Below are 25,026 nucleotides of genomic sequence, written 5' to 3'. Positions count from 1 at the left end.
GAAGTGGAGCCTGAGCCCTTGGTTCACCTCCCGTGCTGACCCAGCTGCTGCTCAGCAACAGGAGATGGCGGGTGACTCCCTGGAGCAGCAGAGTACGTCTGGTATCTTTCTTATCTGAGGGACAGTGAGTTGTGTGCACGTGTCAGCACAGCTGTACCAAAGGGTTCTGCTCAGTTTAGTGTCACAGAAGTGCTGGCATTGCTCTGAGGCAGCAAGAGAGAGCTCTGGGTGTTCCTGCTGCCTCTGAGGGCAGCTTAGACTGGCTGGAGTTTTCCTGGGCTTCCCTTCTCTCTCCCGAAGGCAGAAGCAGGGATTGTTCCTGGATCAGCAGAAGGCTGTGACTGCTTGAGTCCTAGCCATTGGCAGAAGCCCTGCTGAGATTACTCTCTAGGAAAACACATCAAGCCCTTTGTGATTCTGCAGCACAACCCAATGGATCTGTTTCTTGCCCTTAACAGCTGCCAGTGCTGTGCTCTCAGATAAGATCTGGTAGGGTTGAGATGAAAGCCCAATGGATTCTGTGTCTACCATCAGCTGTTGGGACAAAAAGGGCACTGATCTGCGCCTCGGCAGATCTCAAAGCCCATCCTGTTGTGTCCTGAATGGGGGCAACAGCTTGTCTGGGGCTCAGGCTCACTCTGGCTTCTTCCCATCAGTGCCTGTCAGTGCTCATGCTTGGACTTTGCCAGACTTGTGGTCGCTGCCCTGTCCCTGAGGGCTGGTGACAATGCAGGGGCTGGAGCCTTCCTTAGCTGGGAGGGTTCGCTGCTGCCCGGCTGCTGCAGCACGGAGCTGCCTGAGGCAGCCGCCCCTGCTCTGGGCCGGCTTCTGCCTCGCACTGCCTGGGCTCACCAGAGGGTCAGCATCTCCTCTGGGCAGCTCTCTGTGTCACAGGGACGCCTGAGGAGCTCTGCTGTCCTCTGTGTCCGTGCCCGCCGTGCCGAGTTGGGAAGATGGGGACGTGTGCGGTGCCGAGAGGGCGAGTGCAATGGGAGCGACTGATCCGCGCTGTCAGGGTGAAGAGAATCGGCGCGGTTCTTCACATGGGGCATGGGCAAGGGCGTCTTTGGGCTCAGCCTGCTCATAAAGGGTGAGGGTCCTGATGCTGAAAGCCCCCTGGGGATTGGTTCTGGCATGAGCTGCTCTGGTTTACAAACGCAGAGGCATTCTTCTGGCAAACTGCTGCAAGGTGGAAAAGATGGGAACACTTGGCAATATTCCTCCTGTTCTGAACTTGACATCTGTTCAGAGGAATTGATTCTAGATGTCCTGGTGCACTTAATCTTAGCAAGTAGGAAACCTTTTATAAATCTCACAGTGTTTATTCCCAAGAAAACAAAGGCACTGTTAGTTCCAGCTCTCCTTAATGTTTCTAGATGACAAACTTAGTTGCCTTGGTAGGTATTCTCTTCTGGTCTCAGTCTCCTCTGAATGTATCTCCCTGTGCTTCCCTGTGTGCCTGCTGTCAAGAGGTCTCTCACTTAAAAGGATGCTGGAAATCAGTCTCTGTGCCAGCCACTTGTGCTGTGGGCCTGCTGTTCTTTTCTTGTTGTTCCAGTTGCTGTTCCTGTTGTTGTTAGCCCGCTGTCCACAAAGGGAGGCTCAGAGCTCCAGACAGTGGGGCTGCCTTTTGTATCTCCTAGAAGGTGAGATCTCTGCTTTGAAGTGAACATCTTGTATTTTGTTTCCCTCAGGGAGAATGGTGAAGATGGAAAATCCTAATCTAAAATACATTGAACTGGAAAATATTGGCAGTGGGTGAGTCCAAGCAATGTTAATGGTACAAAACTATGCATCAGGTGTTTTGCTGGCAGAATAGGTATCAAGTGTGAAGTCAGACAAGCTGCAAATGTGTTCAGGCACTGGGCTTAGATTGTCAGTGCTGATCAGAATTTCTAAGTGTGCTCAGAAGGCATTGTCAAACACATCTCAATGCTTCCAGTGTCCTGCAGGTCTGCGGTACTTACAGCACAGATCACCTGTGTGGGCTGGCTTTCACTGCAAGATCTAAATGGCTTCTCCTCTCTCTGCTTCTGTTTTGTTTCTAGGACTTTTGGAGATGTTTGTAAAGCACTTGACAGTGCCACAGGAGGAGAGGTAAATGTCAGCAGCCCCTGCAGACTCTGCTGCACTCGAGGGCTTTCCCCTCTGGTGTGAGCTGTGGCTGGAGCTTTGGGCAGAGCTGTGCTGAAAAGGCACAAGAAGCACAGACTGGTGCCAGCCCACAGAACACATTTGGGACTTTGTCCTCCTCAGCTGCCTGAAGGAAGGCACGGAGGGCAGCGGTTCCTTTCAGAGAAGGACGCGCTCACTCGCTCTCCATTGCTAAAACAAAGGTGGTGCCTTCGAGTACCTCACTGCTCTATGGGGCTGAATTCTCATTTCTGGCTGCCAGCAAATCCATCTGAAAGTTACTGGTAGTTCCTTAGCCACCTGCAGTGCTGCACTTGGGAACTGCACGTAGGGAGAGATCTGCAAGGCGTCCCTGAAAGCCCTAAGCCCTGCCCATAGCCCAAGATGGATCCACAGAGTATTAAGGCATGGATTCCTTCTTCTGAGTCCCAAACAAAGCAGCAGAGAGTGTGGTCAGAGGTTTGTGGGTGATAGCTGAGACACTGCTGTTACCAAGTGGTCAAGGCAAAATGTCAGTGGCCCCACGTGTCCTGTAACTGGCTCCCAAGGGAGCAGAGAAATGGGCTGTTGGAATGTCAGTTCCTGATTACTGCAGTGCCTAATCACAAGGCAGTTTGGCACAGCTAAGCTGTGTCATTGCAAAATCACTCGCTCCACGTGTCTTGTGGTCTCATGCCACCAACCTCTCAAGTTACTGATTTTCAATGTCGTTTTAGGTGGCCATCAAGAAAATACAGCTTCAAGGACTGGGGAAGAAGGAACTAAAAGTCAACGAACTCATGGTCATGAAGGTGAATAGAAATCCCAACCTGGTCAACTGTTTAGACAGGTGAGTTGTGCTTTTGTCCCATGAATGTTTGTTTGCATGTTGCAAACATGCAAGGTAAAATCCCTCTTCGGTGACTGGCAGAAAATAGAGCTGTAATTATTGGCTAATTATTATTGCTGTTTTCATCTCCAGTGGATGGGAAGAGATTGCATTTTGTCTGCATGAGTCTTCGCTGGCACATGGTATTTGAAAATTGTTCAAAAACCTGGATGAGTTGTGTCTTACTAAATCAATGATCTCTATATTCACAGCCACCACTTTGTTTTGGAGCTTGATTTTTTTCAAGTGTCTTCTTATGTCCAGGTAAACTAACAAGGATTTCCCTTGGATTGTTGCCACTGTTTTCCATTGCTATGCATGCCAGGAAGACTAGGTGCTTTTTTTCCAGAAACACCATGCATGACAGGTTTTTTATCTGGGTTGTTACTAAACTGCACATTTTGCTTGCTGCCCATCTAAGACATCTCCTTTTTTGCAGCTGTGCCTTCCTCCTTGAGACTGCACAGATGGCAAACAATGCACAGCCAAGAGGGAATGTCTCTTCCTTTATTTTGTCTTTGTCTCAAAGGGACCTGAAAAGAAGAATCAACCCTTCTTTTCCAAACAGCAACCTAGCCATGTACATTCATCTCCATGCCCTTGTTTCCTTCTTTCAGCTACCTTGTGGGTGAGGAACTGTCCCTGGTTATGGAGTACATGGATGGAGGCACTCTGAGCAATGTCATCAGCCAGACCTACCTGTCTGAAGATGAGATGGCAGCCATCACTCGGGAGGTCAGCAATCCCAGCTGTGTTTCCAGGGGCTTGGGCAGGATTGTCTGGGAAACGGGGGCTCAGAGCTGGAGTGATTTCCCATGCCAAGCTTTGTTTCTGTGTTGCTGCTATTCTATGGGCAAGTAAAAGCATCTCAAGTGAAAGGCCTGCCAGTGCCCCTGCACTCCCTGTACTCTGTGCCAGTACTCTTATCTCCTGCTGTAGTATTCTCACTCTGTCTCTTGTATTTGTATTTGTATTTTTATTTGCTGTTCTCTACCTTGCCTCTCTAAAGATTTGCCTGGAGTCTGTCTTCACTGCATTCCTTGCCTGTAAAAGCAAAGGAGCTGGTGGCAGGATATGAAATGACCAGCAAAGAAAAAATACTCATTTCTCAGAGTCCTCAGCTGAAAAGGATAGTAGTGCAGTCAAAATGCTCTTTGCTTCCGGGAGGTGACTGGTGTGATACTTACACGCCTGTGCTGAGGCCAGCAAGAAAATCTTTTCCATGCAGCCTCCCACCCAAAAGTGATCCACTAAACACCAAAGGGAGGGACTTTTCCTTTCCAAACCCCTCCTTTGTCCTCTGCATGGAAAAAGCATGTCCACTGCTGCAGGAGTCACCCTGGCTGGTTTGCAGCGGACATGCCTTTCCTCAGAAAGGTCCTGCTCTGCAAGTGTTGGAGCAGCAAGCTCTTCCTCTCAGTGGCCATTACTGTTCTGCCATTACTCCCCATTCCCCTGGAAAGGGAATCTTTTAGATTCTTTGTTTCCTTTCTTGTGCGATGAAATCACATCACTCATTTTTGCCCTTCTGTTTCTGTTTTCTTGCTCAGTGCCTGCAAGGACTGGATTTTCTTCATTCAAACCACGTCATCCACCAAGATGTGAAGAGCAGCAACATCCTTCTCAGAACTGATGGCTCTGTCAAGCTGGGTCAGTATATTCTTGGTCAGGTGCAGCGTTCCAGGGATGTGGGTGTGGGGCTGCTTGGCGTGACTGCCAGCTCCCCAAAAATGGTGCTGGTGGCAGTGCAGGGACCCCTGCTGCGAGCTGAGGGCACAGTTGCAACGTGCACAGAGGTAGAAGGAGCCACAAGCAGTCAAGAGTGGGCTTGCTCTGTGTGGGTCCCTTCCAGACAGAGGGAGCTACAATCTAAAGCTTCAGGGGAATGAAGTCCACTGCTGTGAGCAGCGTTAAGAAACCTGGGATTTTTTAGAAAGCCCCAAGGAAATCGAGCATGGACAGTTCTCCAGGAGATCCAACAGCACATTGTTAGCCTGAGAGTGGGGAATTCAGTTGCTTGGTTTCCTAATTGGAGCTGGCTTTCATGGTTTGTTGTTTTCTCCACAGCTGACTTTGGCCTCTTTGCTCAGCTCAGCCCTGAGCAGGGCAGACGGAGCTCCATGGCCGGCGCTGCTGGGTGGATGGCTCCTGAAGTGGTGACAGGTCAACCATGTGGCCCCAAAGTGGACATATGGTCTTTGGGAATCGTGGGCATTGAAATGGTGGAACGAGAAGTTCCTTCCTGGAATGCAACTCCTGTCTTGGTAAGGTGCAAATACTCACTGATCCCACTGTCTTTCTCACCTGTCCCATGTTCTGTGTGCCATTGGACAAAATCCCATTGCCATCTGCTGGCACCACTTCCACCAAGGTCCCCTTCTAAAAATGCCCCTGCAGCACAGCAGCATCTGCTGTAGCTTTGGTTGTATCAGAAAGGGAAGTGGCACTTCAGAAACCTAACCAGTTCAGAAACCTGCCATTTTGGCCTCCACCCATGCCTGATATTTCCCACTTGTTTTTTGAACAATGTTGGAACTCTGTTTTTGAAGTACAAGAATTTTTCTGTGGACAAGGTAAACATGCGATAAATTTCCCGAGAAATAGAGGTTAGACCTTTCCAGTTTAAATTTCATAGAAAACATAGGAAAAAAGGAAAAAGAAAACTAAACAAAAAAGGAAAAGAGAAAAAAACCTACTACCAAAGCAATGCCCAAGCAGTTCTGCTTGCTTTTTCATTTTTTAAACACAGCTCTTCCATTCTGTAGCATCTTTTCCAAATCCTGTGGTTGTTGAAACTTTCAGGCTTTCGAGTCATCTGTACATTGTTCAGTCATGTGTGTGGGTGGCCTGGATAAGTTTTGGATGTGTTTTTCTCCGACTGCAGTTAGAATTGTTTGCCAAACCCTTGGCTGTTTCTTGGTACTTTAACAAGTTGATGGGCTTGCAGGCAGGTGCCTGGGCTGGGATCCAGCGTGGGCAGTTGACACCAGTGCTGTGTTTCTTTACCACAGGAGCAGGGCCATCCCTGGCCTGCACAGTTCTAATGACAGGGAGGGCTCCAGCTCCCCACCATGGCCAGTGGCTGAGCTCAGCTGAGAGTCAGGATAAAACCCTCTTTGTCACCTCTGGTGATGTGGGAAAAGGACAGAAAGCCGCATAAATTATTTGTACACAAGGGGAGTGCATTGCCATTTCTGGCTTTGAAATTCTCCTTTGGGTTAAAGAGGATAATAGCAAAGTCTCTTTGGTCACCATCTATTTCAGTGCCACGAGCACAGAGTTATCATGACAGTGGTGGGCATTTTTATGGAGACTCCAAGGCCTCTTGCCATTGTTATTTTTGTGTATTTGAGATGGATTCTGCAAGTTGAGGTCTGAATATTTCCAAGTCGATGTCTTATGTTTCTAAATACCATCTTGCAAAAGCAGAATGAGCTCTCTCCCTCTGACTTGTCAGCATGTTAGAGCTTGGTTCCACATGAACCACACTGGATAATGATCAGTCGATGTCTTGCCAATCTACACTGTAATTCCTTGGCCTGAGGAGTATCAGAAAGACCTGCTGAGCTCCATGGACACTGTCAGCTGCATGGAAGTGAGCATCCTTGGCCTTGCTGAAGAAACTGGAGCTCAGTTTAGGTTAGATGCTCTTGAGCAGGAGAAAGGCTGGAATCGTCAGGTGTTTCCAGAGGCCTGCGTGCCCAGAGGGACTGAGTTCTGGGGAGCAGCTGGATGTTTCTGCACATCATGGAAAGGGACTGCCAGACAGCTCAAGCCTCACCACAGGCAAACACTCCCCAGCTCTTCTCAGGCAACATTTGCTTTGGGTTTCAAGTTGTTCCCACTTGTCTGTCTGTGAAGATGCCCCTCAAACACAAGGCAAGGCTCTCAGAAGTGGTGTTACATTTCCAGAAATGAAGAAAAGAAGCCCAAACACAAGAAAGTTGCTAAGGCACTGGTTTTTAGGGAGGAACTTAACCCCCTGTGCAGTTTCTTCTCACTGGGAAACGTGCCTGAAACCTGGGCATGAGGGTGTAAAGGCCAAAGAGTCTCTTCTGCTTCTTGTGCAGTGCTGCTGAAACACTCAGTGACCATGTTTCTCTCCTAGCCCAAGCCACATTCTGCCCGTCACCAAGCCAGAGCCTGGTGATGTGGAGAGCCTGCCAGAACCTCCCATTTGTTTCCTGGCACTTTCTGGGATGGGCCTAGCATTCATGCATTGACTTGAGTAGCCAATTGAGCAGAGGGTGACCGTAGGGATGGAACCTCTCCTTCTGATTTGACCATGAAAGGTTTTTCTTTTCCATGTAAGGAAAGCAGAAATTTTCAGACTGCTGAGAGACAGAGCTGCAGGTGGCTCCTGTATGTCCAAGCAGGTGTTTTCATGCCAGTACATTTGTGCATGCATCTCAATGTGTCTGTGTTGAAGATGAGATTCCCAATGTTTGTTTCCTTACCTGAGGAATACCTGGTGCATTTCCTTTCTTTCCTTCTAATTCCCATTGTTTTCAAGAACAAAGCAAAAAGCTTGATTCATTTTGTTTTATGGCAGCTGTGCTTAAGGGACCAAGAAGCACTTCAGAGATATTTTTCATGTACTAACCCTTGGATAGAGTAGAGTTAGTATAGCAAAGTCCTTCTTCCAAAAAGCCTCTCAAGTTGGTATGAATCCTCAGGGAAGGAAATGTGATTGTGGTGATGTAGTTCCCACTAACTAGGTCAATCAACGAAATCAGCTGCCAAGGCAAGATCTGTGGGATGTTGAAGAGGCTGTGGCTGCATCAGGGTTTGGGTTTTTGGTTGGTAAAGAAAAGTCATCTCTGGGTCTCTGCCAGGGCAGAAACTGCCACTGCAGAGTGGAGCTTAATCAATGGGATCTGGGAGAGCAGTGACACATGGAAAAGAAGCAGGTGGAGCCTGGTGTCTCCTTTTTCCCCAGCCTCAACTCCTGATAGCCACAGGAGGAAGACAAAAGCTGCAGCAGCCCAACCTATTTTCATCTTGCCTGCGTGACTTCCTGAGCTGCTGCCTGCAGAGAGACGAGGCGCGGCGCTGGTCTGCCAAGGAGCTCCTGCAGGTAAAATGTGAAGGGGCTGCAGGTGAAACAGGGTCTGAGGGAGGGGCTCCTCCTCCACTCAAGCCCAAGGCATCAGATGAGCCCCCCTGCTCCTCACCTCCACTCTTGCTGCTCTTCAAATGAAAATGGTGAGGAATCCTAGACTGGGCTGGGCTGGCAGGGTCTTGTAAAGGTCCTCTGGTGCAAGTGTCCTGCAATGAGCAGGGACATCTTTAAAGAGATCAGGTTGCTCAGAGCCCTTTGCCACCGGAGCTGGAATGGTTGCAGGGATGGGGCTCCTACAAGCTCTTGGGGCAAGCTGTGCCAGAGTCACACCATGCTCGGAGTAAACAAGTTCTGATTAGATCCTATTTGTGTTTAAAAATATTCACCCCCATCCTATTGTATCTGGCCCTGTTAAAAAAGATGTCGCCCACTTTCTTCAAAGCCACTCTGAAGTCTTGGAAAGTGGCAATAAAGTCTCCCTGGGGCCTGTTCTTCACAAAACTGAATAACTCCAGCTCCCTCTGCATTTCCTGAGTCAGAGAGGTCCTCTGGCTGTTTCTGTCACCCTCTTTTGTAATTTGGTGTGGTGTTCAGTTTTATCTAATGGCAAAAGAATTGAAGTAGAGCAATGCAGGGTTCAGAGACATGAAATGGTGGTGGAGGAACCCAAGGAAGCCAGTCCCAGCCTAGGGGTCAGAGATTTGGCTGTGGGCAAGAGGGGCTGTGGGGGACTCACTGTGAGCCTCTGAGGGGCCCTGGTTTGTGCCCCCCAGCCCGCCCTCAGAGGTTTCTGCCATGGAAACAGGGACAGCTGGGAGGGACTTGTCCCAGCCCCATCTGCTGCCTGGCACGCTCAAGCAGACGGGAACGGTGCCAGGGTTACTGCCAGGTTGTGTGGCAGAGAGGGAACTGCAGGGCCCAGTGCCACTGGGCTGGCCCTGCTGGGAAGGAAGGTGCCATCCAGCACACGAGGGGCAGGGCATGGAATGGTAGACACTGCTCTGTCTCCCTGTGGAAATCAGCACAGTGCCTGTCTTTCAAAGAGAGGGACCAGTGTGAGGCTTTGGAGTTTCCTGAAAAGTTGAAACTCCAAGGACAGAAAGCACCGTTTCTAGAGCACTGGCAGGGCTAAAATCTCAGCAAGTTGAGGACACCTGGATAAATGGATGAGTGGGATTCTGGGCCAGGTTTGCCTGTGATGGCAAAGTCCTGCACATAAAGTTGGAGGTGTAGATGGTCCCATTGGTCCTCTTCCTGTATCCTTCTAGGAGCCAGAGGAATCCCGTGAAGCACTGAGCTTGGAAAGTCATGGTCCATTGTTTTTTGTTGATTTGTTTTTTTTTTCCTTTGGGCAGCATCCATTTGTAACATTTGCTGAGCCTGCGTCCACCCTGGTGCCACTGATTGTTTCAGTGAAGAAGAGGAGGGAGACAAGATCGTGACAATCACATCAGGACCATTTATTCCTCAACCAGTTTAGACTAGGATTGTAGGTTAGGACTAGGATTAGGATGAGGAATAGGATTAGGATTAGGATTAGGATTAGGATTAGGGTTCAGGTTAAGGTTAGGGTTAGAGTAGGATTGTCTAATAGGACTGCAGAGTAGAATTGGAAATGAATAAAGTTTCTGAAACCACACCTCACCTTGAAGATTCCCTTCCTTCTCACTCTGCGAATAAGCTCAAAAATTCCTTCTGAATTGTCTGTTGTTTCTTAAAGGTGGAAAGTGACACAGTGTCTTTGGCATGGTGTGAAAGTGGGGAAGGATGTTCTTCATTCATCCTCTCCAGACCACACTGCCTTTGGAATATGGCCCACTGGTCTGTTTTTGGCCAGCTTTGGTACTTCTGTTTGAGGCAGAAAGGGCAATGGCATTTGAAAGCAAAACCAAAAGAAGAATGAGGCAGCCCAAACACCCTGTGCAGATGCAGGCCTTCAGCTGTGACTGGAGAGCAATGGGGTTCCTGCCAGTTGGATTTGGATCCCTAAATGCAATAATCTCTTTGGGTGGAGGAGAGCCTTGCTCAAGTGAGAAAGCAGAAAGATCAGAGAGGGTGCTTGGGAAGGTCTCCTGTGGTGCAGAGCTGTCAGCGCCTGTGAGGTGAGAGCGGGCCCGGCCTTGCCCGGGCTGGAGCCCCTGCAGAGCCCCGGCAGAGGCCGGAGCAGCCTGAGCCCGGCAGAGGCAGGCTGGAAGGAGGCCCTTGGAACTGCAAGAGGCAGCAGCCGGGCCCTGGGTGCCTCTTGCTGGGAGCGGGCGAATCCTCTGCTCTCAGAGCCCAGGTGGCAGCTGGCTGCTGCTGAGGGGAAGCGCAGCCGTGCTGGGCACAGCCCGGCCTGGAGGCCATGGCCGTCTGGAGTGTTCCCAGGAGCAGAGAAAGGCCAAGGGCAGCCGCGGGCCACTGGGCTGGATGAGGATTCCTCCTCTTCTGCGAGCTGCCCTGCACCTCCTTGCAAAGGCTAGCAGTGTGTGCAGCACTCTGGGCACCAGGGCAGGGAGCCGGGCTGCTCGGCAGGCTGGAGCACAGGGCAGCTCCTTCAGGCCCGGCGCTTGAGCCAGGGGAAGCGAGGCCAGTGTTAGGCAGGGACAGCTTGGCAGGGCCCATGTCGTAGGAAGGGGACCAGGACACCAGGTGGTTCATCACAGGTCCAGTTTATTAAAGAAAGCATTGTTATGTTTGCCCAATTATCCCATCATAAAAAGGCCAAATAGTATTAAAAGTAGTAACAATTTTAATTAAATAGTTTAGAAAATATATAAACAAGGGATAATTTGGTTCAAATAATAGCGCATAAGCAAAAACAACCGCGGAGTACAGAGGGCAGGATTCAATGACCCTTGCCACTTCACGTACAAGCTTGCCAGGTGGAAGTCACCCCTTATATGCCATGTGCAAACGCCATCTCCTCCTATTTTCGGTTCGTCACTTTTTTGTCTCCGCCTTCATTACCACCTTTATCACGCATGCGCCACCACTCGGTTTGGTGGTCGCACAAGTCTTTGAGGGTCGTCACTGATGAAGGCCCTGTAGTCTTCTTCGTTGTCCTTTAATTCACCTTTGGGTTACACATGCGCACCAAGCCAGTACAATGTAAGCCAAGACTAACGTATCAGTGCATCTACATATCAAAACAATAAGTCCCTTATAATTAGCATTTTCTTGGACCCAACCAGGTTCTTGGTCATTTTTAGCAACTGTATCTTCAGCTTCTTTCCTCCTGTCCTTGTGAACATCTGCTGGGAAGGAGAGGGTGGGTGGAGCCCCTCCTTTCCCTCTCTTCTTTGGCATTACAACTTTTAGCTATTAACTATTTTATTATTCTCAAATATTAATTACTGTATCAATATTGATTACTGTTTTAATTTTTATCAGCACAAATCATACCTATTTATCACAGCATCAAACACTTATCCAGCAAATAATAAGCTTATGAATATTCTGTAAGCCAAGCAATCTATTGGTTAAACTATACCATTAACTCTTCCTCATTCCTTAGGGGTTACATCGCTCTTTTCTCATGTCTCTTTCACTATTTGTTATCCTACTACAGCCAGGCCCAAGGACACGCTATCTCACAGGTGCAGGACTTGGAATTAGCCACGGCTTCATACTTTTCCAATCTCTAGCAGCTAAATTCCCAACACACCCCAAAATTACCCCCAAAAAATCCGAATTTCACCCCCAAATTTACCCCAAAATTATTTCCAAAAATCCCAAATTTACCCCAAAATTCACCTCAAAAATCCCAAATTCACCCCAAATTCACCTCCCAGCGCTGACCCTGCTGTGAGTGACCCAAAAACCCCAAAATTCACCCCAAAACCCCCCAAATTCACCCCAAAATGTCCCAAATTCACCCCCATAAAACCCCAAAATTTACCCAAAAATTCACCCCAAAAATGTCATAAAACATCCCAAAATTCACCCTAAAATATCTGAAAATTCACCCCAAAATTTACCCCAAAATATCCCAAATTCACCCCAAATTCCCCCCCTGATGCTGAACCTGTTGGGAGTGACCCAAAAATGTCCTCAAATGACCCCCAAACCCCCAAGATTTACCCCAAAAAGTCCCAGAATTTCTCCAAAAATCCCAAATTGAACTCCTGGCACTGACCCTGCTGTGAGTGAACCCAAAAAATCCCAAAATTCCCCCAAAAAATTCCAAATGTCCCAAATGACCCAAACTCACCCCGAATTCCTCCAAATGACCCCAAAAGGCCCTGAAGTTTCCCCAAAATTAACCCCAAAATGTCCCCAATTGACCCCAAAATATCCCAAAATTGCCCCTCAAATGTCCTCAATTGTCCCCAAACGCCCCCAAATCCCCAAAACTGTCCCCAAAATTTCCCCAAACGTCCCCAAAATGACCCAAATTTGTCCCAAAATTGCCTCAAATTGACCCTGAATTGTCCCCAAATGTCCCAAAATGCCCCCAAAGTTGACCCCAAATTTTCCCCATAATTGTCCCCAAATTGTCCCCAAAATTTCCCCAATTTGTCCCCAAATTTTGCCCCAAGTTTGCCCCAATTTTCCCCCAGAATTGTCCCTAAAATGTCCCAATTTTCCCCTAAATTTTACCCCAAAATTGACCCCAAATGTCCCCAAATGTCCCCAAAATGTCCCCAAATGTCCCAAATTGACCCCAACAGTCCCAGAATTTGCCCCAAATGGCCCCAAAATGCCCCAAATTTGTCCCCACAATTGACCCCAAAATGTCTGAAAATTGTCCCCAAATGTCCCCAAATATTCTGAAAATTGACCCCAAACTGTCCCCAAATTTTCCCCCAAATAACCAAGAATTGTCCCCAAAATTGTCCCCAAATTTGCCAAAAATTCAACTCCAAAATTGTCCCGAAAATGTCCCCAAATATCCTGAAAATGTCCCCAAATTGTCCCCAAAATTGTCCCCAAAGTGTCCCAAAATTGTCCCCAAATTTTCCTCCAATTCCCCCAATTTGTCCCCAAAATGTCCCAAAAATTGTCCCCAAATGTCCCCAAATCCCCCAAATTTGCCCCAACTTTTACCCCAAAATTGGTCCTGAAATGTCCCCAAATGTCCTGAAAATGTCCCCAAATTGTCCCCAAAATTGTCCCTAAAATTTGGTGGCCATTTTGGGACACTTTGGTGACACTTTGGTGACATTGGGGGGGGGTTGGTGCCACTTTGTGGCCCCTCGGTGTCACCCTGGTGCCACTCTTTGTGCCTTTGGTGCCACCTGGTGTCACTTTGGTGCCAACTTTTGTCACTCGGTGCCACTCTGGTGCCATTCAGTGCCACCCGGTGCCATTTTTGTCCCTTTAGTGCCATTCAGTGCCACCTGGTGCCACTTTGGCGCCACTTTGGTGCCACTTACTGCCACTTTGGTGCCATTTTTGTCCCTTTTATGCCACTTTGGTGCCACCTGGGTGCCATTTGGTGCCATTTGATGTCACTTTAGTGCCACTCAAGTGCCACTCTAATGCCACTCAGTGCCATTTGGTGTCACTTTATGCCACTCTGATGCCACCTGGTGCCACTTTGGTGCCACTCAGGTGACACCTGGCACCACTCAGTGCCACTCTGGTGCCATTTGGTGCCACCTGGTGCCACTTGATGTCCCTTTAGTGCCACCTTAATGCCATTTAGTGCCACTTTGGTGCCATTTGGTGCCATCTGGTGCCACTTTGGTGCCACTTTGCTGCCATCTGATGCCACTCAGTGACACTCTGATGCACTTTGGTGCCACCTGGTGCCATTTGGTGCCATTTTTGTCACTTTGGTGCCACCTGATGTCCCTTTAGTGCCCCTCTGTGCCATTCAGTGCCACCTGGTGCCACCTGGGTGCCATCTGATGTCCCTTTGATGCCGCTGGTGCCACTTTGGTGCCACTTTATTGCCACTTTTTGTCACTTTGCTGCCACTCGGTGCCACTCTGGTGCCATTTGGTGCCACCTGGTGCCACTTGACACCTGTTCAGTGCCACTTTTAGCCACTTTGGTGCCACTCTGGTGCCATTCAGTGCCACCCGGTGCCACTTTGGTACCATTTGATGTCACTTTGGTGCCACTTGGTGCCGCTTTTTGTCACTCTGGTGCCACTCAGTGCCACTTTAATGCCCTGCAGTGACACCTGGTGCAACTCTGGTGCCATCTGCTGCCATCTTTTGTCACTTTGGTGCCATTTTGGTGCCACCTGGTGCCATTTGATGTCCCTTTAGTGTCACTTTGGTGCCACTTTGATGCCATTTTTTGTCACTTTGGTGCCACTTTGGTGCCACCTGGTGCCACCTGGTGCCGTTTTATGTCACTTTGATGCCATTTGGTGCCACTTTGGTGCTATTTGATGTCCCTTTAGTGCCACTTTGGAGCCACTTTTTGTCACTTTGGCACCATCTGGTGCCACTCTGGTGCCACCTGGTGCCATTTTTGTCCCTTTAGTGCCACTCAGCGCCACCTGGCGCCACTTTGGTGCCACTTTGGTGCCATTCGGTGCCATTTCGGTGCCATTTTACCCCCGTTTGTTGCCCCTCCCCCAGCTGGGCGTGGCCTTGGCGAGGCCCCGCCCCCCGCGGCTGCAGTGCGCAGGCGCAGGGACTGGGATGAACTGAGAGGGACTGGGGGGAAAAATCCGGGGATTTAAGGGTTAAAAATGGGGATTTTCAAGGGAAAAATGGGGATTTTAGGGTTAAAAATGGGGATTTTACAGGGGAAAATAGGACTGGGTTATACTGGTTTATACTGGGAGGGACTGGGGGGAAAAATCCGGGGATTTTTGGGTTAAAAATGGGGATTTAAGGGTTAAAAATGGGGATTTTATAGGGGGAAAATGGGACTGGGTTATACTGGGAGGGACTGGGAGGGACTGGGGAATGAAAATTTGGTGGTTTTAGGTCAAAGTTTGGGGATTTTTGGGTTAAAAATGGGGGTTTTATAGGGGAAAATAGGACTGGGTTATACTGGTTTGTACTGGTTTGTACTGGGAGGGACTGGGGGGAAAAGTCCGGGGATTTTTGGGTTAAAAATGGGGATTTTAGAGGGGAAAACTGGACGGGGAGGGGCTGGGAGTGTCCCCAAATTTTTTGATTTTTCCCCCATTTTGTGTCCCCAGAGCTGCGGCCATTCCAGACTCTCAAAAATCCCAAATTTTCCCCAAATTGCCCCAAATTTTCCCTTTTTTACCCAAATTTTGGTGTGAAAAACTCCAAATTTTCACATTTTTCCCCCATTTTGTGTCCCCAGAACTGTGGCCATTCCAGACTCTCAAGAATCCAAAATTTTTGTCAAATTTCCCCAAATTTTCCCTTTTTTACCCAAATTTTCGTGTGAAAAACTCCAAATTTTCCCATTTTCCCCCCATTTTGTGTCCCCAGAGCTGCGGCCGTTCCAGCCTCCCAAAAATCCCAAATTTCCCCAAATTTTCCTATTTTTAACCAAATTTTGAGGTGAAAAACTCCAAATTTTCCCCTTTTTGTCCCCATTTTGTGTCCCCAGAGCTGCGGCTGTTCCAGCCTCTCAAGAATCCCAAATTTTCCCATATTTCCCAAATTTTCCCATTTTTAACAAAATTTTGGTGTGAAAAACTCCAAATTTTCCCATTTTAAACCAAATTTTGGTATGAAAAGTTCCAAATTTCCCCATTTTAAACCAAATTTTCCCATTTTTGTCCCCATTTTGTGTCCCCAGAGCTGCGGCCGTTCCAGACTCTCAGGAATCCCAAATTTTCCCCAAATTTCCCCATTTTTAACCAAATTTTGATGTGAAAAACTCCAATTTTTCTGGGTTTTTTCCCCATTTCATGTACCCAGAGCTGTGGCCATTCCAGTCTCTCAAAAATCCCAAATTTTCCCAAATTTCCCAATTTTTAACCAAATTTTTCCCATTTTGGACCAAATTTCCCACTTTTCCCCCCATTTTTAACCAAATTTTCCAATTTTAGTCCCCGTTTTGTGTCCCCGGAGCTGCGGGGAAATTGGGAAAAATGGGGAAAGAATTGAAAAAAATGGAAAAAAGGGGGAAAATCGGCAAAAAATTGGAAAAAATTGGGGGAAAATGGGGAAATAATGGGAAAAACAAAAAAAATTGAGGGGGAGGTTCTGGCTCAGAACGTGGTCAACGGGGAGAGAAATTGGGGGAAAAATGGGGAAATTGGGAAAAATGGGGAAAATTTAAAAATTGGGGGGAAAAATCGGTAAAAAACAAAAAAAATGGGGGGAAAAAAGGAAAAAATGTGGTAAAACAAATGAAAAATGGGGAAAAAATAGGATAAAAACAGGGAAAATGGGGGTAAAATGTGAGGAAAAAAAGTGGGAAATATGTGGGAAAAATAGGAAAACAACAGGAAAAATGGGGAAAAAAACCGAAAAAAACAGGAAAAAATGGGGGGAAAATGGGAGGAAAAAACAGGAAAAATGTGGGAAAAATGGGGAAAAAATAGGAAAAAAAACAGGGAAAACACAGGAAAAATGTGGGAAAAATAGGAAAAAAACAGGGAAAAATGGGGGGAAAATGGGAGGAATAAACAGGAAAAAATGCGGGAAAATTGGGGGAAAAATAGGAAAAAAAAACCAGGAAAAAATGTGAGAAAAAAATGGGGGAAATGCGGGAAAAAAATAGAAAAAATATGGGAAAAATGGGGGGGAAATGGGGAAAAATAGGAAAAAAAACAGGGAAAAATGGGGGGAAAATGGAGGGAAATTGGAAAAAATGGTGAAGAAATGGAAAGAACTGCAGAGAAATGGGGAAATTGGGGGAAACAGGTAAAAATGGGGGAAACCAGGGAAAATCGGGGGGAAATGGAAAAATTGGGGAAATGGGAAAAAAAATAGGGGAAAAAAAGGGGGGAAAGGGAGGGGAAAAGAGGGAAAAATAGAAAAAAATGGTGAAAATGGAAAAAGAGTGGAAAAATGGGGAAAACTGGGGTGGGAAATGGTGAAAATATTGGGGTGGGAAATGGTGAAAATGGGTTAAAAATGGTGAAATTTGGGTGGAAATGGTGAAAATTGGGGGGAAATGGTGAAAATTGGTGAAAAATGGGGAAAGTTGGGTGGGAAATGGTGAAAAATTAGTAGAAATGGTGAAAATGGGGGGGAAATGGTGAAAAATGGGTTAAAAATGGTGAAATTGGGTTGAAAATGGTGAAAATGGGGGAAATGGTGAAAATGGGTTAAAATGGTGAAAAATGGGTGGAAATGGTGAAAATGGGGGGGAAATGGTGAAAAATGGGTTAAAAATGGTGAAATTGGGTTGAAAATGGTGAAAATGGGGGAAATGGTGAAAATGGGTTAAAATGGGTTAAAATGGTGAAAAAATGGGTTGAAAATTGTGAAAATTGGGTTAAAATGGTGAAAATGGGTGAAAATGGGTTAAAATGGTGAAAATGGGTTAAAAATGGTGAAAATGGGTTAAAATGGTGAAAATTAGGTTAAAAATGGTGGAAAATGGTGAAAATTGTGAAAAATGGGTTAAAATGGTGAAAATTGGGTTAAAAATGGTGAAAATTGGGTTAGAAATGGTGAACATGGGTGAAAATGGGTTAAAAATGGTAAAAATGGGTTAAAATGGTGAAAATGGGTTAAAATGGTGAAAATTTGGTTAAAAATGGTGAAAATTGGGGTGGGAAATGGTGAAAATGGGTGAAAAATTGGTTAAAATTGTGAAAATGGGTAAAATTGTGAAAATGGGTTAAAAATGACGAAAATGGGTTAAAAATGTTGAAAAATTGGTTAAAATGGTGAAAACATTTGGGGGGAAATGGTGAAAAATTGGGTGGGAAATGGTTAAAATGGTGAAAAATGGGTTAAAAATGGTAAAAAATTGGGTTAAAATGGTAAAAATTGTGTTAAAATGGTGAAAATTGGGTTAAAAATGGTGAAAATGGGTTAAAATGGTGAAAAATGGGTTAAAATGGTGAAAATGGGTTAAAATGGTGAAAATTGGGTTAAAAATGGTAAAAATGGGTGAAAATGGGTTAAAAATGGTGAAAAATCGGTTTAAAATGGTGAAAATTGGGTTAAAAATGGTGACAATGGGTGAGGGACATCAAGATGGAGCCCGAGGACACCGAGGGTGGCAATGCCAGCCCAGGAGTGGCCTTGGGGACACCGAGGGTGACAATGCCAGCCCAGGAACGGCCTTGGGGACACCGAGGGTGACAATGCCACCCCAGGAACGGCCTTGGGGACACCGAGGGTGGCAATGCCAGCCCAGGAATGGCCTTGGGGACACCAGGATGGGCTGAGGGACACCAAAGTGGCCTCAGGGAGAACGATGGCCCCGAGGTCTCCTCAGATGTCCCCAAGGTCTCCAATGTCCCCAGATGTCCCCAGATGTCCCCAAGGTCCCCAAGGTCCTCAGATGTCCCCAAGGTCCCATCACCCCAACATCTCCAATGTACCCAAGGTCCCCAAGGTCACCAATGTGCCATCACCCCAACATGTCCAATGTCCCCAGTGTCCCATCACCCCAACATTTCCAGTGTCCCCAATGTCCCCAATGTCCAAACATCTCCAATGTCCCCAAGGTTTTCCAATGTCCCCAAGATCCCCATCACCCCAACATCTCCAACATCTCCAAGGTCTCCAAGGTCTCCAAGGTCTCCTCACTCATGTCCCCTCTCCCCCAGGCTCGTCCCCGGTGTCCTGCCACCCCGTCCTGGCGGGTGATGCTCTGCTCCTGGTGGTGGCCCAGCTGCCCCGGGTGTTCCTGTGGTGGGCTGGTGGCTTCGCGCCGCACGCGGGCATCCCGCACAGGGACATCCCGCACGTGGACATCCCGCACGTGGACATGTGGTTATGGGGGTCCATCAGGGTTATGGGGTCATGTGGTTATGGGGGTCCATCAAGATCATGGGAGTAACCAGGGTGATGGGGTTATGGGGTTCCATCAGGGCCATGTGGTTATGGGGGTCCATCAGGGCCATGTGGTTATGGGGTTATGGAGGTCCATCAAGGCTATGGGGTTATGGGGGTCCATCAGGGTCATGGGGGTCCATCAGGGTCATGAGGGTCCATCAAGGTCATGGTGGGTCAGCAGGATCATGGGGTTATGGAGTTCCATCAGGGTCATGGGGTTATGGGGGTCCATCAAGGTTTTGTGGTTATGGGGGTCAATCAGGGTCATGGGGGTCCATCAAGGTCCTCGAGGTCCATCATGGTCCTCAGGGTCCATCAAGGTCATGGGGTTATGGAGGTCCATCAAGGTCATGGGGTTATGGGGGTCCATCAAGGCCATGTGGTTATGGAGGTCCATCAAGGTTATGGGGTTATGGAGGTCCATCACGGTCATGTGGTTATGGGGTTCTGTCGTAGGAAGGGGACCAGGACACCAGATGGTTCATCACAGGTCCTATTTATTGAAGAAAGCATCAAACACTTATACAGCAAATAATAAGCTCATGAATATTCTGTAAGCCAAGCAATCTATTGGTTAAACTATACCATGAACTCTTCCTCATTCCTTAGGGGTTACATCTCTCTTTTCTCATGTCTCTTTCACTATTTGTTATCCTACTGCAGCTAGGCCCAAGGACACGCTATCTCACAGGTGCAGGACTTGGAATTAGCCACAGCTTTGTACTTTTCCAGCCTTCAGCAGCTAAATTCCCAACACATCCTAACCTGGACTATTGCAATGCAGCTGTGAAACATGGGAGCTGCCTGTCTATTCAACTGGGGATACAGAGAGTAACTCTGGTCCAGTTTTGCCCTGTCACATTTAATCCAGAACCTTCAACTTCCATTTGAATTTCCTTCACACCTGAGATGTCTAATGCAAAACAAGACAGCTCCTACTGCGTAATACAAAATGATGGCAAACATTGTTCCTGCAGCAATTGGTATTTCTAATCTGAGAAAATTTCTACTTGGCCAACAGCAATTCTGAATAGTTTCTGTTTAGCTATGTAATCTAAAAAAAACATTAATCAAAAAATCCCAGAAAGCAGCATTTGAACAGAACAAACTGAGTCTACTTCCTTTAACAATATCAGTTATTATTATTTGTTTTTACTTGCCTTAGCTGGCTATTTGCCTCTTCTAGGTTTTCAACTAACTGCTTTGTATTTTCTTCTTTTTTCTAACTATCCTAAATAAAGACCCATGTGTCAGCAAAGAAATAAAATTCAAAGTGACTTCTTAAACAATTCAAAGACATCCAAAGCACACTGGCCTGCCTTGTTCACAAGTGTAAATACACTTCCTTTCCAATTCAAACACAAAAAATATCTCAGGTACTCTACAGACCCAAGTCATGTTGCAGCTCATCATCTAATTTGTGAAACTGAGTCATTTGTCAAATTGAATGTTGTCCTTTCAAAAAAGCTGGAAGTTTACAACTTGCCTCTTGTTGTTCTTGCAGCTTCTGGAGTTCTGCAGCCACAGCATTTTTCTCTTGTGCTGTTTGTTCTTTCTCTAGTGAAATCTTACTGAGATACACTGTTAGCTGTTCATTCTTTAACTTAATTTAAACCAAATGGCCAAGAAGGATAGTAAGATGCATTTTGAAACCTCCTTTTAAATTAAACTTACCCATTATCAAATGTTATTCCATGCTGAAAAAAAGTCCAGGCCTTTATCTACAAATATAAGCTTTGCAGCAGAGTCAAAGAGATGTAAAAACATGACAGAAGAAGGAAAGAAAATCAGAGTCAACTTTTATATAAATATAATGGTTAGTGAAGTTGATGTAGTTCAAAGCAAGATTAACAATGAATTCAGAAACTTTTTCTTCTTGTTAAATAAGTTAGAGAGATATGGAACAACTACATATGCCATAGAATATACACAAATAGAGAAAGTGGAATTTAGAAATGTAAGTATATAATTAATGGCATATATGTGGTTGAAAACTTCCATTAGAAAACAATCATAGTTCATTTCACTGTGGATTAAAGCAACTTCTATATTACACCAAAACTAATTCAATATTATATTTTCAAAATGGTCATACGCCTCTTGTTCAAGATCTGTTTTCAGAGTCACAAGCTTTAAATAATCTTGTTCCTTCTCAGCTGTACTTGTCAGCTGTGCTTTCAAACCATGGAATTCTTTCTGCAAAATGAAAAGGAAGAGTTTTGAGTATCCATGTGCAAACTCCAGGTTATCAGACATGAACTAAGAGCACAAGGCTTTCAGAAGAACCAAACAACATCCATGCCATGGATTATCCAGATTGGATCTTTCCAGACTCTGCTGGGATCTGGAAGTGGTGTGAGACAGTGAATTGTGACACCAGTGCTGTTCATGTCTGTCCCCTGCTGTGAGTTTCATTACCTGGGCTGCGCAATTAGGGTGGGACCCTGCTCTGGGTGCTGTTTCTCATGTATAAACTTGAATCCAAGTCATGATGTGTAACTGCACTATTTCTAAAAACATGTTACTGTTGCCCTGCTTCAGACCTTTCTCATCTGGAGAGCATTTTCATTTCTCTCTCCACATTTTTTTCTCTCTGCAAATTTTCTACAGTAGCCTCAAAATTCTTCTGCAGTCAAAGTCCTCCAATTTACCCATTTTAGAAAATGACTGAAACTCAGTTCAGAACACTCAATGCACAGATTATAACAACAAGCAGACACAGTAAAATGCACACATGATTTCAGACTATCTTAAGTTTAGTTGATATAGATTTTTGTTAGGCTTGTAAATATAAAATCATAATGAAAATAAACCTCTATTAAGAGTGTATTTCATATAGCTTAGACTTCTGTGACAGAAAATGGGCCTGTATCACAGCACAGAAGGGTTCACAGAGGCCAGAGATAATTACCTTCCTGGAAGGAATAAAAAATGGGAAAACTTTTTATCCAGAGGGAGTGGCATTTGAATGGGCATGAACAAAGAAGGAAATAACCAAAAACCTTAAGAAGGAAAACCAAAAACAAGGGAGACAAGAAAAACCAAAAGCACAGGAGACAAGAAAAACAGAGGCAATAAAGAAGTTCTTCAAGGAAAACACTGAAATTGTGTGTGAGAAAGTTTAATAGAAATGTTAAGGTAGACTAGATGGAGTTTATTTATGGCATTTAAGATAATTACAAAGCAAGAGGAATTTCATATGAAGAGCATGCCATGAGATGATTAAAATGAACATTTACCAGAGTTTCTGACAGCTCTTCAAGTTGCACTTCTTTATCACATTTTACTTTAGTCATCTCTTCTACAGCACATGGAATGTAAAATGAATGGAACAGAAATGATTTTTCATATTTAGCAGGCAGTATAAAACATTAAACCTTTTGCAATACCCAGTTCTCAAAACTTGTTGGATTAAGTTAAGAAACTGAAAAGCTCATTTATGACCTAATCTAAATGTAGACTTGAAAAAATGATTCAGACATTAGCAAATCTGTATCTGAAGAGAGAATGTTTTGCGGAGAAAAGAAGAAACCTCACAACTTCGTAAAAGTTGTAAAGTCCGGTATGCTTTATTACAGCGCGCGCCGGACGCAAGCCTCCCCAATAGGCAAGCGTACCTCTGAAGACCTCAGGTCGCCTTTTATCCCCCTCCCAAATGCATATGCATACAGTTTCACAATAAGTTCATGCATATTCATTCCGCGTGACATTTAGCACTAGTTCTTCTTTATCAGAGGAATTCCTAGGTCTGGGGCAGATCGACCTTGCGGTAATTTCTGTTTTTCTTTCTCTGTCTCCTTGCTGTCTCTGGAATGCGGCCTTTTCTTCAGCTTTGGCCCCACAGACCTTTCACCTCTTCCAGGCACTTCACCTAATTCAGAATGGATCCCCACTTCGTCTCAAAACTAAATATTTATCTTAAATAATATTTACAGCCTATTATGTTTTCCACAATTATAACTTCAACTACACCATGGACTGTAAGACTAGAGTATTCTCCAAGTATTGATGCACCTGCATTGTTCCAGTAAAAAACCCTGAACTGCTGGATATGGTATCACATGGACATGCTGAGAAAGAAACCAGTTGTTACTAACTTCCAGATGCTTTCTATGTGCACTTGCACAATTCTGGTATTTTTTGCAAGTATTCAACAGCAAGACAGAGCTCTTACCCTGGGGACTAAGGAGCACATCCCTAGAAACCACAGATATCAAACTGATGATATTTAAAAACAACCCCTGCCAGCATCATTCCAGTTCCAGCATGGGGAGGGTCACAGAAACCTCCATGGGAGGGTTTTATCTCTGCTGCAGAAGTCACCCCTGGCACCTGCAGTGCGGCTGCTCTGAGCTGCAAACCAAAATGACCTGCAGAGGAATTCATGCATGAATGGTCTGACTATTGGAGCTGTGCACAGCACTGCCCTGTGGCTGCTGCCAGCACCAATGACCCCCAAAGAAAAGGGGTCAGCTGAGTAAAAATAAATCCAGGCATTCCTGACAGGTACAGGCACTGTAAAATCATTTCTCCAACTACCAGAGACAGTCCATTTCCAGAAAAGAGCAGAAAACATTTTTATTACTGCCTAGCTCATTTTCTGCCTTTCTACAAGCCTTACCCAGTTCAGCAGATTTATTCTGGAGCTCCAAGGTAAGCAGCTTTGAATCGTCTTCAGATTTCTTTAATCTAAGGAAATGGTAAATTAAAAATCCCAAATGTAGAGTACAAAGCACTGCATTTGAAACTTACAGGACAATAAGACAAAGTCTTACCACAAGCACTTTAAGAACATTTACTTTTCACCAGGCAGCTGATAGATCTGCCTGCAACACACATCAAATTTCACTTTTACAACCTCAGAACAGTAGACATAAAAGTAAACAAATATATACCTACAGAAATCTGTATTTCTTAAAAAGAGAATTATGAAAGTTGGAGGGGGCAAAAGATTACTTTTTATACAGTATCAACTATCACAAACAAAAAAAAATACATTAAATTCTCTGCATTTAGACCACTGTGTGAAAAAAATTTCAGCTTCATTCCCAATTGTTATTGATTTCGTCATAGACTGCAACCTGTAAGATCACTCTTGGAATTTAAACTCATTAATTTACCTATTTTGCTCTTCTTGAAGCAAGCTTTTCAAATTGGCAACAGAAGTCTCAAACTCCTCTGTCAGGGCTGCAAGCAAAGCCTTCATTTTTTTACATTCTTCCTCCTGCTCTTCCTTTCCTCCAGTGACCTAAATTAATGTTTTCACTGTAGTCTGGAATTCAGTTTCCAAGTTCTTTTGAACCTTCCAGACATGATATCATTTCTAAACATGTTTTGCAACAAACAGCTACAGCTGTTTCATGTCCAAAGTATCTATTACATTATTTATGCAAATACTCATCTAGTCTATTTGTACTGTAAAACTATAAGCAAGGGGTACCTCTGCCTTTTGCAATGAAATTTTAGCCTCTTCCAGCTCTGCCCTCAAATGTTCTTTACTGCCCTGGGATTCCTTTACATTTCTTCATTATGTACTAAACAAAAAAAATGTTTATATTTTAAAAAATAGGATTATTTACTAAAAATGCTGCTAAAAATGGAAAATTACACACATTTAAAGAACGTAACAAAGACCAATGGTACTGACATCATATACTAAAAAATAATAGATGAAATTTGAATATAGATGGCTTAAAAATATTGAAAATCAACTTCTGAGAAGTTTCCTCAGTGACATCTGCCTGATTGTACATTTGCAAAACTGAAGCAACATATTTTCCCCTTGCAATTTTCAAAAACTCTCACTGCTTGACTCACCCTAAAAACTGCCCTGCCAGTCCTGCTCCCACATGAGCAGCTCCTGTTCCAAACAAAAATAAGGCCTTCAAGGCCCCAAAATTCTGCTACCAACCAGCAACAGAATAAGACTATCATAGCCCTGTTTCCTATGCTTCTATAAACAATTACATATAATTAATAAACAATCATAAACAATCGCATTTAAATTCTATAAGCAATTACATTTAAACACAGCAGGCAGAACTCTTACATTTTGCTTCCATTAAGTCAGCAATCTTATTTTGTGACGTCTGCAGCTGAGCCTTGATGTCTTTTATGACATCATCTTTTTC

At 45.3% G+C, this 25,026-nt stretch overlaps 2 protein-coding genes across 2 annotated transcripts; one reads left to right on the top strand and one right to left on the bottom strand.

Moving 5' to 3' along the window:
- Positions 1-2,778: 2,778 nt before the first annotated feature.
- On the top strand, positions 2,779-9,359 carry LOC132076970 (serine/threonine-protein kinase PAK 1-like). Its single transcript, XM_059478405.1, has 6 exons — positions 2,779-2,962; positions 3,619-3,736; positions 4,552-4,651; positions 5,069-5,265; positions 7,941-8,056; positions 9,332-9,359. Exons 1-6 carry the CDS (start codon positions 2,913-2,915, stop codon positions 9,357-9,359), a joined length of 609 nt encoding a protein of 202 aa, XP_059334388.1. The 5' UTR covers positions 2,779-2,912.
- Positions 9,360-20,921: 11,562 nt separating this feature from the next.
- Positions 20,922-24,117, bottom strand: LOC132077256 (synaptonemal complex protein 1-like). The gene is made up of 4 exons (XM_059478800.1): positions 24,016-24,117; positions 23,517-23,584; positions 22,135-22,196; positions 20,922-21,091 (listed from the first exon to the last, which is right to left on the bottom strand). The coding sequence occupies exons 1-4, from the start codon at positions 24,099-24,101 to the stop codon at positions 20,957-20,959; spliced, it is 351 nt and encodes a 116-aa protein (XP_059334783.1). The 5' UTR covers positions 24,102-24,117; the 3' UTR covers positions 20,922-20,956.
- Positions 24,118-25,026: the final 909 nt, after the last annotated feature.

This window comes from Ammospiza nelsoni, chromosome 9 (genome assembly GCF_027579445.1).
Source record: "Ammospiza nelsoni isolate bAmmNel1 chromosome 9, bAmmNel1.pri, whole genome shotgun sequence".
In the NCBI taxonomy this organism is placed as follows: Eukaryota; Metazoa; Chordata; class Aves; order Passeriformes; family Passerellidae; genus Ammospiza; species Ammospiza nelsoni.
This window is presented reverse-complemented; position numbering and strand designations above follow the sequence as displayed.